The sequence below is a fragment of the Coptis chinensis genome, chromosome 9 (assembly GCF_015680905.1).
Source record: "Coptis chinensis isolate HL-2020 chromosome 9, ASM1568090v1, whole genome shotgun sequence".
NCBI classification, from domain to species: domain Eukaryota; kingdom Viridiplantae; phylum Streptophyta; class Magnoliopsida; order Ranunculales; family Ranunculaceae; genus Coptis; species Coptis chinensis.
In genome coordinates this window covers 39,213,245-39,227,818 of record NC_141464.1, presented here as the reverse complement: position 1 = coordinate 39,227,818, position 14,574 = coordinate 39,213,245, and the positions used below count along the sequence as shown (strand labels likewise).

The 14,574-nt window shown below is 40.2% G+C and overlaps 1 protein-coding gene across 1 annotated transcript; it reads right to left on the bottom strand.

Annotated features, from left to right (window-relative positions):
* Positions 1-2,891: 2,891 nt before the first annotated feature.
* On the bottom strand, positions 2,892-4,418 carry LOC147475926 (uncharacterized). Its single transcript, XM_086585579.1, has 2 exons — positions 3,619-4,418; positions 2,892-3,534 (listed from the first exon to the last, which is right to left on the bottom strand). Exons 1-2 carry the CDS (start codon positions 4,416-4,418, stop codon positions 2,892-2,894), a joined length of 1,443 nt encoding a protein of 480 aa, XP_086441705.1.
* Positions 4,419-14,574: the final 10,156 nt, after the last annotated feature.

Genomic DNA, 14,574 nt, shown 5'->3' with positions numbered 1-14,574 from the left:
TTCCTTGGTGCTTGTCCTCGGGGTGGTTCGGTAGGCCCATAGCACATGATTTAACTCATCGGCTCAGGTGCCTTTTTTATCCTCCAATTTCCTTTTCAAGTTGTTCACTATCGTTTTGTTGAAAGATTCCGCCTGTCCGTTGCCCTCTGGGTTGTAAAGGGCTGAGAATCCTTGTTTCACCTGGTATGTCTGTAGAAACGCTGCCACTTTAGCTCCCGTGAACTGTGTCCCATTATCTGTGATGATAGCATACGACAACCCAAACCTACATATGATGTTCTCCCATAGAAATTTAATCACTTGAGTTTCTTTGACCTGCTGCAAAGGGACGGTCTCAGTCCATTTCGTGAAGTAGTCTATGGCCACCAGCATGTATGTCCTCTTGCCACTTGCCATAGGCAATGGCCCCACGATATCCATTACCCACATGGAAAATGGCCACGGACTCGACACATTATGCAGGGGTTCTGCGGGTGCGAATATCTGTTGTGAGAACCTCTGGCACTTGTCGCATTTCTTGGCAAAGTCCACCGCATCCTTTTTTATATGGGGCCAAAAGTAACCCTGCGTCAACAGCCGGTGCGTGGTGGTCCTTCTCGCAGAATGGCTCCCACAGTCTCCTTCGTCCAATTCACCTAACACCTCTTTCGCCGACCGCTGGCCCTAGACATTTTAACAAGGGCCTGTTGAAGTTTTTCCGGTACAACTCCCCTTCCACTAGGACGTACCTCCATGACGTCTGTTCCAACCTTCTCTTTTCTTTTTTATTGGTCACCTCCCTTCCCCTTAAGAAATCGATGATGGGATCCCTCCAGCATTCCTCTTCCTTTGTAACCTGATACACCTCCACCCCTTCTTCTGTACTAGGCCTGTCCAACCTGCCTACCTGTATCATCCTTTCCTCTGACCCCAGCATTGCTGCCGCCACGTATGCCAATGCGTCTACGTGTCTATTCTCTCCGCGACCCAAGTGTACAAATTGGATCTTTGCGAACTTGTTGGCCCTCTCACGCACCACCTTCAGATATTTTGCGATTCTCGGGCATCGAGCTGCAAACCCTCCATTAACTTGGCAAACCACAAGATTCGAATCCGAGTACACTATCAGTTCTCTGACCCCCACATCCTCAGCCATCCTTAGTCCCGCTATTCACTGCCTCGTACTCTGCTTCATTGCTGGATGCCGCAAACCCCAATTTTGTGGTTAACTCAATTCTATGGTTATCGGGTGTAACCAATACCACCCCTATGTCACTACTTTCATCAGTGGCTGACCCGTCCGCGAATATCCTCCATCCATTTCTTTTATCCCAAGGGTCCAGTAAATTGGGCTCCCTATCTCTCTCTGGTTCCATAACCATCTCTTCTCCCTAATTGGGATCCTCGGTTGGGAACTCCGCTAGAAATTCTGCCACTCCGCGGTCCTCACTTGATACTGTATCTCGTACGCACTAAGCATCACAGTCCATTTCAACATTCTCCCAGAACTTTCCGTCCTTAATGCCTGCTTGAGTGGGAGGTTGGTGACCACCACGACGGAGTGAGACTCGTAGTATGGCATCAGCTTCAGAGCCGAGAAGATTAGGGCCAGGGCATATCTCTCGATTCTGCTATATCTCGTCTCTATGTCCTAGTAATGTTTTACTCTGAAAATACACCGGTTTTTCCACCCTATCCACGAGGCGGATCAATACTGAACTCACCACATAATCGGATGCTCCCAAATACAAGTACAACTTCTCCCCTTCTTCTGGCCGGGAAAACAAAGGTGCTTTGCCCAAATACCCCTTAAACTCTTGAAATGCCTCTTCGCACTCCACCGTCCACAAGAAATCTGGAGTACTTCTCAACAGTCGATACAGCGGTCTGCATTTCTCGGATGATTTGGAAATGAACCTGTTCAATGCCACCACCCTTCCTGCTAGCCGCTGTACCTCCTTTACATTCTGCGGGGATGACATTTCTATCAAGGCTCTTATCTGCTCAGGGTTGGCCTTTATCCCTCGATGTGTCACCATGTAGCCCAAGAACTTACTCGTGGTCACTCCAAAGGTACACTTCTCTGGGTTCAACTTCAAGTTATACTTCCGCAATATACTGAATGTCTCCCGTAAACCCTCCAAATGCTCTTCCTCCGACATGCTCTTTTCCACCATATCATCTATGTATATTTCAATTCCTTTTTGAATCTTGCTTTCAAACATTTTCTCCCCCAACCTTTGGAACGTGGCTCCTGCATTCTTCAGACCGAATGACATCCTTGTATAGCAATATGTGCCGCCTTCCACCACAAATGCTATTTTCTCTTGATCTGGCCCATACATTGCCACCTAATTGTACCCCATAGACGCGTCCATGAACGAGAACACCTTGTACCCCGCAGTCCTATCTACAAACTCATCTACTCGCGGCATGGGGTAACTATCTTTCGGGCACTCCTTATTCACATCCGTGAAATCGACGCACATGCGCACTTTGCCATTCTTTTTAGGTACCGCGACTACATTGGACAACCACTCGGTGAATTCTGTCTCCCGTATTATGCCCGCTCCCTTCAACCGTGACACCTCTTCGCGGATGCTCTCCGCATACTTTGGTATAATACTCCGCATCCTCTGTCTCACTAGCTTGGTATCTTCCTTTATGTGCAACCTATGGCATGCAAATTATGGGTCTAATCCCGTAACGTCCTTAATAGTCCATGCAAACACATCCCTATTTTCTGACAATAATTGTATCAACTTATTCTTCCAATCATCCGGCAGACTGGATCCTACAGATGTGAACCTCTCTTCCTCTCCATCCCCTATATTCATCACTTTAATTTCATCTAGTGTCTTCGGACCCTCCGCAGGTTGCCCCTTACTCTCCACAGAGGCGATCTGTAACTGCTATGCCTGCCTCTTCCTTGGGTGGGAGCTTTCTTCTTCTGTTTCGTGCACAAATCGCTTCACTATTCCCCTATGACTATTCTTAGCTGTCACCTGATCACCGCGGACTTCATATGTGCCCGTTGGAGTTGGGAACCGTATCACTTGATAGTAGGTAGACGGGACGGCCTTCATCTCATGAATCCACCTCCTCCCCAAGATAGCGTTGTATTGGGAGGCGGAATCCACCACCATGAACCGCGCGAATACCGTCACAGGACCCGTGGTTACCGGCAACAAAAGTTCTCCCATAGGCTGTGTCATACTTCCATTGAACCCATATAAATTAGTGCGGGGAGGCCTCAATTGACTAGGATCCACTCCCATTTCTTCTAAAGCTCCCTTGAACAACAGATCCACCGCGTTACCACAATCCACTAACACTCTCTTCACCAGGTAATTGCCCATCGGCACCGTGATCACCAACGCGTCCTCATGTGGGGAGTCCACTGCTCGCAAGTCCGCCTTGTTGAAGACGATCATGTCTCTGTCCTTAGCTGACCCCACCCTTGGTCGCGGAATAGTAGTCCGGTCATTGATCTGTTGGATGCTCGCAGTCCTCCTCACCTTATCTCTATGTGCATTATGACTTAGTACCTCTCCACTGAAAATCACATGTATAGTCCCCAACAACTGATCCTGCCGTGTCAGGCGCTCATCATTCTGTGCTTCCCTCACAAACTCCTACATCTTACCCCTCTCCACCAATCTCTGGACCATCCACTTTAAAGCATAGCAGTCATCCATCTCATGGTTTCGCATCTGGTGGTATGCGCAGAACGGTCTGTATGGCAGCTCTACTGGTGTAGTCTGCGGACCTTCATACCCCTGCAAGTTTTTAATCAACGGTAATATTTCTCTCAATGGTCTATTCATCGGTGTCACCTCTATCTCCCGATATGGCTTCCTTTCTCTATTCTCCCGTCGAATTCCTACCCGTGCTCTTTCGATCTTTAATGGGTAACTGCGGTATCCACCGCTTCCTTTATCCAAAGCCCTTTCTCTGTGGTGCTCCCTATCCTTATCCAAAGACAAAACAGCTTTCCCTGATCTCTTTGATTCCCTCGGTAAAGTATCCTCATACCTGATGTATTTCTCTACCCGCAGATATAACTCGTGCAACGTTGCAATTTCATTCTTCATGACGGACTGATGCACTCCTGTCCCCGGCCGCAACCCTCGCTCAAAGGCGATAACCGCGATCCTCTCATCCAAATTCTCGACTTTAAGTGTCTCAGCCTTGAACCGGCATAAATACTCCCTTATAGTCTCTGCAGACTTTTGTCTCACATTGAACAGGGCCGCGATGTCCACCGCCCGCTTCTTCTGGTGTATGAAATGATCTACAAAGGCTTGTTCCAACTCTTGGAAATTCCTTATGCTCCCCGCTGGCAACTGATAGTACCAATCCGACGCCCCGCCTTTCAAACTGGCCGGAAACATCATGCATCGTAATCCATCGTACCGCGATTCCTGCCATAATAGCATTTGTTGCCTGAAGTGGTGGATATGATCCGCTGGGTCTCCTTTTCCATCGTATCTCTCGAATCAGGGCTGGTTAAAGCACTTTGGGACCTCAGAAGCCCAAATGCCATCCACCAAAAGGTTGCAGTTTAGCCCCGCCACCACCTGGCTAGCCGCTCCTCCATGACTTTTCCCCTTATGTTGGTTCGCTTCTCTATCCTTGTCTATCATATCTTGCACTTGTTCAATTGTCAAGCCGGCCACCGGATTTTCCACCAAGTTAGGCTCCTCCCCTTCTTCCCCCGAGATATCATTTGCTTCTTCGTCCAGTCCTTCCTCTTCTCTTTCCTTCTCTCTCCTCAACCTGTCGTTCTCCTCCCTTAGCCTCCCGATCTCCTCCCTCATAAGCCATGTCTCTTCTGTCTCCAGATCTACTCTCCCGCCTCTTTCTTCCTCTACCCCCGCCTCTGGTGTCGTTTCCCGCACTGGTACTTTCTTTGGTCTGCCTATCTATCTCTTTGGTGCCATCTCTACTCCGCTTTTGCTCTTTTCCCCACAGACGGCGCCAAATGTATCGACCTAAAAACTCCTTCTCTTATAAGTCTCCAAGGATCTATCCTTATCCTCTTTCTCTTCCTCTTTTTCTCTTTTTTTCTCTCTCCTTTTCTCTCCTTTCACTGTGCGGCCCCCCTTGTTCCTTCCTCTCTCTTTCTTTTTATACCCCTTCCTCTCATTTCCTGGCTGTCCAGCTGTCCCCCCCCATCCAACCATTCCTCTGTCGGCCGTACCCCTGACACGTCCGCGCTCTAGGGTTTCCCGGCTATGATCGCCTACCTCTCGGGTAGCCTCACTAAGCTGCCCTCCATTCGATGCCCCGCGGACCTGGTCCTCCTCTAGGTTCAATTCCTATGCTCTTGCTCTATCACACTATCCTACCTCCTTCATGATGTCCGCTGACCTGACATCTTTTCCTCAATTGAGCCCATACAAAACCCCTATTTGATGGTTGATGGTCTCTACTCTGATATAATGGCTCAAACACTAAAATCTGAATGAATTTTTTGTTTGTCATCAAACCCGTGTGTTGAATTCATCCTAGAAGACCACTAAACCAGTGAGGATGCACAAGTGCTAATTAACCAAAATTTACTCGAGTACCTGCGCGTTGTGAATAGTTTCTTACTTGGTTAGCGTAAGGAGAGGTTAACTAGAATAAGTAGTTTTCTAGACAAGACAAATAAGTTTCAGAATCACTATGATACTTGCTGTTGATGCCCTTTTTTACAAAAATGCACCGTAAAGCGTGATTATGTTAAAGTTTAAACCCAATCAGATAGGCATGCCAATGTTGAACAATTTTCTCGACACCAGAATTACCTACCACAAATTCTAGATTAATGTGTGGCCTTTGTCAAATGCAATCTGGACGATATACAAGAGCACCCACAAACAAATAGTTAGTTATAGACTTATAGGAAAAGGATGATGGATGTCAAAAGTCTTAAGTTAATGCAGATTGATCATAAATAAACATTGTTCCTCAGTAAATTAAAACTTTGGAATTGTTCATTTGTAATGGTTTTTTGCAATTCATGTTGCATTTTTAGGTCTGGGTATAACCTTGGGTATGCATTTGTCAACTTCACAAGTGGTGTTGGCAAATGAGTTTTCTCTCCTCCTATAGTATCCCCTAAAACACCAAAAGCTTCAACTCCAAGCCCATCTCTGCAATGTAGAAGGGATTCCGAACCCCTCTTGCGCCTTTTATCTGAACGTATAACTACTACCGTTTCTACTTTGTTGCTTGTAACGCCTCGGTTGGTAAATGATTCAAGCATCAGTCCAGCAGATTCTGACGGCGAAATGACAGTGAGTTCCACCCACATTCATATTTATCTATCCTAATTTGAGGACTTATCTATGGTGTAGTTAATTTGAGCACTAATGTGTCCACGGGCCACCAACATAGTCATGAGATCTTCAATTTGTGCTTCTTTTTTTCATTTGTCTTCTTTAGCTTTAATCTTTCACATCTCCATGAACGGAAGAAAAGTTGCAGAAAGAATTCCAGTTTTGGAAGGACTTCAAGTTTTGAAAATAACACACAAATACTAGAGAATAGGTTAGAGTTTGATTACACAAGTTTCAAAGTTGCATATTTACATGTTAAGTAATACTTCTTTGTACTTTTATCAAATTTGATGTATGAGTGATTCCTCATCAGCAATGCATGTTCTTTCGATTCTTCAGTTATCATAATGAAAGTGAAGATGAAGAAAGCCAGAGCAGCAGGCTTCCATTCCATCGGGGAAGTTGACCCTCTCTCAATCGACCACTAAAGGATTATATTTGTCCCATAACAAGCCAGCTTTAAGTGATCTAGCTTGAAACTGGTCAAACATATGAAAGGAGAGCAATTCAAGAATGGCTGCAAAGGGAAACACGACATGCCCTATTTGCATAAAATTACCCAAAACCAATTATGTTGAAGAGACTAATAACCTCATGGAGAGATCAGTATCCTGATTTTGCGCAAGCTCCGAGAGCTTCAATCAGCAGCACCTCTTCTAGAGAACCTCAACTAGAGTCATATATATCAAGCGCATACACTCTTATTCACTTTATAACCCAATATCTTTTTTTCATTTGATGAAATTAAAACTTTGGAATTGTTCATCTGTAATGGTTTTTGCAATTCATGTTGTATAACCTTGGGTATGCATTTGTCAACTTCACAAGTGGTGTTTGCAGTCGAGTTGTAACTAGACAATTCCATTCTTGATGGATTTCACTCTCAAGAATCAAATGGAAATGGCTTTTTGGGCTAACCGGTGGGATTTGGACCCATTATTTTCTACTTTGGAATATCCGACTTGGCGGGGTACTAAGCACACCGAGTAAGTCTCATCTTGCATAATGGTAATATGCTATTGACCTTTTGTTCATATTCTGATTTTTGCTAGAACACATTTCATTTTTCAAGGCTTTAATAATGGCAAGGACTGGTTGAGGTCTTGGGAGAGATATTTAGAGCATGATGACACAGATTCGGTGAACAAAAGGACGTATTCGGATCTTGGATTTTCGGAACTACTATGCAGTGGGAAAACACATTTGGTTCTAGGTATTGGAGCCGAGAGAATGTATAGGGGTGTTGCTCCATCTCCAAAGTGATCATTCCTCAATTGTCAAAAATTGAGAGCAAGGCGATAGTTTCATCCACCGTGTCTCAAAAACTACTTCAGCTTCCCAAGATGAAAGTTGTAGAGGTATCTCTTAAATAACTCATAGAACCTTTTTTTCTTATGCTTCTGCTTGATACTCTGCCATGGTTCTAGCCATGGATGGCTAGTTATGACGGACCAGAATTATAGAGATGTTCGATTATTTAACCCGTTTTTGGTTGTCAATAATGAGATTAAGCTCCCTGAATTTAAACTTGATACGACTTGCCTATACAAAGTTGTTTTCTCTCCCAACCCTGCGTCAAATGCCAATTGTGTAGTTATGGCTGTTTATGGTGGTTGTAGTAGATTGGCCTTCTTTATGCCTGGAGACACGACTTGGACTTGCGACATAAGTTTCGATGGTTACCATTTTTCTGACTATGACTGTGTGTTTGAAAATGTTATATGGTATAAAGATCTACTATATGTTGTCACTTGGGGAGGGACACTGTTCTCCTGTGATGTGTATCGCCCTCAACCACAGTTATCCCGGGTAGCAGCTTCCCCTAAGGCTAGATTCCATTCGATGAAGATATATCTGGTGGAGTCATCTGGAGATTTGTTGCAAGTCAGAAGGATATTGGACAGTAAGGGCTCAACTTACTTCACTGCTGAGTTTGAAATCTTCAAACTAGACTCGATGGCCTTTAAATAGGATGAAGTGAAGAGTCTTTGTGGACGACCATTGTTTTTGGGTGATAATTCTTCAATATGTCTATCTCCATCAGACTTCCTTGGGTGCAAGACGAATTGCATATACTTCACATAGATGATTATTTTGAAGTACATGACGTAAGCGGGACCAGATGTATTTTATGATCACGGGTGTCTTCAGCTTGGAAGATGGCAGCATTGAGAGACAACTTTGTCCAATTCAAACCAATATGAAATTCCCTCCCCATTTGGATCGAGCCAACTCTGCTGGGGCACTTTGGTTGAATTGTCTCTTTTGCGTTTTGGTGCTGAGGTTTGGACTAATTTTTTTGTTGTATTATTGTTTGTATAATTTAAATTACTATTCTAAGGAATGTGCTTCCTGTCACTGGGTTCAGTTCTCTCTTAAATATTGTAGCTTATAATTCACGACAATGGGAGATCCTTTGTAGCATATATTTAACTTCAGTTTATTTTAACCAAATGAATATTATATTCTTGGTTCTTTGGAAACTTGCCTTAATCTACGGATCTCAAGAGTTCCTTTTAATAGTCGAGACATATTCTGTCCTTCTAAACCATCTCATCTCTTATACGACTCAACCATGGCTACAATTCATCTCCCATGTCCTATCATAAGTCGGTCTTTTCGTACTTCGAAAACTATGTGCCCTATTCACCAAACTCAAACAAGAATAGCTTATCCAAGTTTTAGTTGGAAGAAAGAGAATGTGATGCACAAAGGATGCAGTAATAAGCAAGGGTTGGTCATGGCAGCAAGCAGCAGAGACGATCAGCTTCAGCCGGGTAGACTTACAACATCTGACAGAATTCAGCTGCTCTATGATTGTATTAATGACAAGAATGTAAAAAAGATTAAGGAGTTCATCTCTGATGATTTTTGCTTTGAAGATTACTTATTTGTTAAGCCTCTTCAAGGAAAAAAAGAGGTTATGAGTTTCTTTGAACAATTAACATAAAACATGGGAAAGAATGTGAAGTTCATAATTCAAAGTGTTTTCCAAGGATACCAATAGTATGTGACAACATTCTCAAACAACGCCAAAAAACTTACTAACTGGAGCAATTACAGAATAACAAAAAATCAACATAAGCTAGAAAATATTTAATCTGACTGAAACACATAAACTTGCAAAGTATTAAGACAAATTACAATTCAAAACGAAAAAAAAAGTCATCCAAACACTAAAAAACTAACACCAAATTTCTAAAACTAACAAAACATCAGGTCTTTCTTAAAAATATCCACAGCTACCCCTTCAGCCTTCAACTTTCCTATCCATTTATGTGTTCGCAATAGCGACACATTTGTTTTCCCTATACATACTCTGCCATTTTACTCCTAACGCAGGTTAACTACCAAACCTGTCAATCAAACATAAAATATTCAATTCAACCAAAATAAAAATTAGGAGAAAAACAAAAAACGACGAGTAGATGATATAAAGGGAACAACCTCTTCATCAGATTCATCCAAATCAATATACTTCGTAAGAACTTCAACCAAATATTCCATACAGTTCAAGAAACTTAATCCTTCAAAGTTTTTCCTATAATACGCGCATAAATTATCTGCTTCATTATTTAACCAGAACATCTTTATAGCATACGAACAAACACCAACACTTCACAAAATAGAAAAAAAAAATTAAAAAAAATTAAAAATAAAAAACATCAAATTAATAACATTATAAGTAAATAAATTACAAATAAAATAAATAAATAAAACTTACTCATCTAATTTGTTCCTCATCCTTAGAACCAACTGATGAGTTTCACTATTCGCATAAACATTAGATTCACCACGGTGTATACAACACCTCTTCTGCTTGATTTTTTTAATGAGATATTAAAAAAAACCAAAAACAGTCATGCACTCATAATTATATCGAGCATGCGATTTGGCAGACCATTTGTCTTTTGGAGAACAAAAAAAATTACAAAATTTACAAGAACAATCTCTACAAAACATAAAAAAAAAAAGAGAAATTAGTAATCATAACAAATATAAACATGTAAACATAAAGCAAAAATAACTCAACTTACACTTCCATTTTGAACAAATTGCAAGAAAACCAGGAAAAAAAATAGTACATTCAATATATCATGTATCAACATAAACACATACATTTAGTTTAGGATTCAGGAAAATGTTTTATAATGCTCATACATAAATATTCTGACACACACACAATATACCTTCACATATACAAGTATAGGCATGTAGTAACAACTTACATATAGTTTTTTGAGAAATAAAACAAAATATGTATTGAAGATTTGAACAAAACCGAGTTGGGTAGAAATCAAGCCCCAAACCCACTAGAGTCTTATTCAAAAATACAATATAGAGTGCATGTTTGCCATTCAAGTTACCTTGTGTTTGATTCAGCCTGTTATAATTCGGACATTCAAACTGTGAAACTGTGAACCTGTCAACACAACGCTTCACCTCAAACAACTACAAGTCAACACATTATATTTGAACAACAAAGAAACACAAAATTTCAAAATCCACTTTTCTTACTATATATATATATATATATATATTCTTATAGTTCTAATATTCCATCACTCTCATCATCATCATCTCAAAGCTTGATCAGCCTAAAAAATAAAAGAAAACCCTAGCTCCATTCAAGAACAGTACCTGAAAGAGATTGAGTTATTTGGTCAAGGATATACTGACGAGAAGAATAGAAGATAGAGGAAACCGGAAGAGAGACTCCCAACAATATTTGCTTTAGACGACTAATGGGCTTTTCATGGGTTTTTTTGAAAAATAAACAATGAGGTCCAAACAATTTAAAAAGTTCAACAAATTAATGGACTATATACGCTATTCGCTTTTACTATAAACTACTGTGGAAATTTATGCACACTTTATTAACTGGACACGTTGTTCGTTATTACTAGAAACTCCAGTGCAAGTTTATACATGAACAAAAACTTATTAATAAATAATACTCTGACCAAACACTTGCAAAGATGCAATCACATTTTTTCTTCATGCTTTAAAACTTCAATTTGATACACCTAACTAGAAAACTTCAGGCTTTTAACGTTCTTTCTACATTTTTTTTAACTGGATACACCGTTCATTTTCACTATAAACTACACATGCGTTGATAAATAATAGTAGATAAATAATAGTTCAATTAATAATAAAAAAAATCGTTCTAATTCGTTGATTCTTCTTCCATCACAACTTAACGTTTTGAACTAAAAGTTCTTAATGGCTTTCATAAAATACATACATATTTAGAAAATTTATTCAACCATATATTCATCTATCAAGGTAGCAGGTCCGACTATAGGTCGGGCTTAATGGCTAGTATATACAAGAAATTGGGCTAAAGACCCATTTTTGGGTTAAAATTGCCTTTAAGGGCATCCTGGATTGGACATATTCTAAATGAAAATAATCAAAAAATTAAAACCATATTTGATGCTAATATAACCCGAATAATATTGACTGAGTTGTTTTTATGATAATTTAATTTCACAAGAAATTGGTATAGAGGACCAACTCCGAGCCAAAATCACTCTCAAGGACATTTTTTTTTCGAAATCACTTACAAACCTAACTTTCAGGTGAAAATAACCCTTAAAGACAAATAGCCCGGATTTGAAATTAATATCTTCCGATTTTACCATTTCTATCGTTTTATTGTTCATACCCCAAATAAGTTAGCATACCTCATACATTATGTTGAGGTATGAACAATAATTATCCATACCACAAATATGTATGAACATACTCGAATAGGTGTTCGTACTGATCATACATTATGTTGAGGTATGAATAGTTATTGTTCATAGCTCATGTTGAGATATGAACAGTACGTGATTCTTCATACCTCAAATATGTATGAACAATGATTATTCAAACTGATCATACATTATGTTGAGGTATGAACAATGATCGCTCATACTCCAATAGGTGTTCTCACTAATCATATATTATGTTAAGGTATGAACAAAGATTGTTCATAGCTCATGCTGAGGTATGAACAACGATTGTTCATACTACATATGTCAGGTCGTTTTGTTGGGTTGGGCAGTTTTTTATTTTATTTTTATTTTTTTATTTTATTTTATTTTATTTTATTTTGCGTCAAGGGTAAACTTGACTTTGTACCACCCGGGCCATTTTTTATTTTGCATCAGGGGTATACTTGTCCTAAAATCTACCCGGTCTTTGTGATTTATAACAAAATAAAGGTGGATTTGAGAGTGATTTTTTCTTCCTTTTTGTCCTTGAGAGTTGCTCTTTGTTAATTCAAATTAAATCCCATACAAAATTTTGAGTCCTACAACGAGGGCTGGCTCTGGGGCAAGGCCCTGGGGCAAGGCCAACTAGGCGACCGCCTAGGGCTTCCAAGCTTCAGCCCAACTAAAAGGCCCCCATCCATACCACAACTAGTATGATTTTGTTGGTATGGGCCTAGTCGGTTTGCATTTCGTTAGGCCCAAAGTCAATTTTTGGCAATAAAATGCATAATAGTCCTTTGAAAATATTGTTGACTCAAACCCTCATTACAACCACCGAAATTGGATACACAACCACTACACTACACAATTCTTATGTTATAAAATGGTGCAAAAAAAAATTATGGGCTTTTTTGTTATGGCAATGTCTATAGGCCCCATGTAAAAGTTCGTCTAGAGCCTCCACAATCTCAGAGGCGGCCCTGCATACAACTATATATTTTCCATTGAAATGACATTTTTTTACAGCAGAGACATTTAATAACTCACTACGAACTAAGGCATAGGATGAAAACCCTTTTAATCTACCTACACAGAGTTGAAGTTGAATATAACATGATAAGGGGGAAAGCTTTGGTGAGAGTAAAACCTCCAATCCTCCACCAAAATAATGGTCATGCTATAGAGAGGGCAATTTTTTTTTTCTATTTTTTTGGGTTACATTGGGATTAACCCCCATTATTAGTTGCAATTAAAGTTGCAAGTTCCAATCCACTCTACCAATGTTTGTGAAAGTTTGCGCATGTTTTCCATTGGCTACAGAAACATCTTGTACATTCTCCAATTATCAAGAACACTCTAAGAGCATCATCAACGCATTTCTAAATTTTGTTGTGACACCTCAGCATTTTTTGTGGATAAAAATGGTTAAAAACGAGTCAAGTACCAACGCAAAATCCAAAAATTTCTTGTTTCGATTTCGCACAGCACAAGTTGCCCCATCCAAACAATTTTTTTTATAAACGGCAAAAGTTGTCCCGTCCATCATTTCCCTCCATTTCTATGGCGCCAAACCATTTTTGTGCCTATTGTTTCCCTCCATTTTCTACGCTATATATCAGATCAATCACAGGTGAAGCATCCATATATTTTTTCTATTTGTTCATCTCCTCTCATTAGTCATAAACTTTTTATATTTTGTCATGGGTTCTAGTAGTCATAATAGCAATTGATGCGAAAGAGTAAGTGAACTAATTTTCGACGACGATGATGAAAATGCCGCAATCGTTCAACAAATGCAAAGTGATGCAGTTGTAGTGGCGTCAATGATTCCGGCTTTATCTATATCAAAATGGGATGGATCTGTTGATGGTAAAGAATACACTAACAGCGATCATGTTAATGCGCATGAACGGTTGGTGGCAGATTATTTTGCTGCTAGACCAACATATAAAGCAGGTAAGTTTCGTCGTAGGTTTCCTATGAGAATACCACTTTTTAATAGTATATTGGAAGTTGTCACTAATTTTGATCCATATTTTAAGCCTTCTTGTGATGCTCTTGGTTTGCTTGGGGTTTCGGGTTTGGTAAAAATGATAGCTGCAATACAGATGCTTGCTTATGGCTGTCCGCTGATTCAATGGATCACTGGATAAAACTTGCTAAGAGTACGGCTCGAGAATCACTTCATCATTTCTGCAATGCAGTTGTCAACTGTTTTGAAGAACAATACTTGAGAAGCCAAACTAAAAAAGATGTAACACGCTTGCTTGCAGTACGTGTAAGAACGCGGTTGGCCAAGTATGTTGGATAGTTTAGACTGTATGCATTGGGTATGGAAAAATTGTCCAACTGTGTGGCATGGAACTCATTTGGGCCATGCTAGAAAAGCGACTGTGATTTTGGAAGCAATTGTAGACCAAGAGCTATGGTTTTGGCACACATACTTTGGAATGGCTGGATCGTGTAATGATCTTAATGTGTTAGATAATTCTCATTTATTTGATAATTTAGTCAGAGGAACAGCTCTAGTTTGTGTTTATCAAGTTAATAACAATCCTTACAAA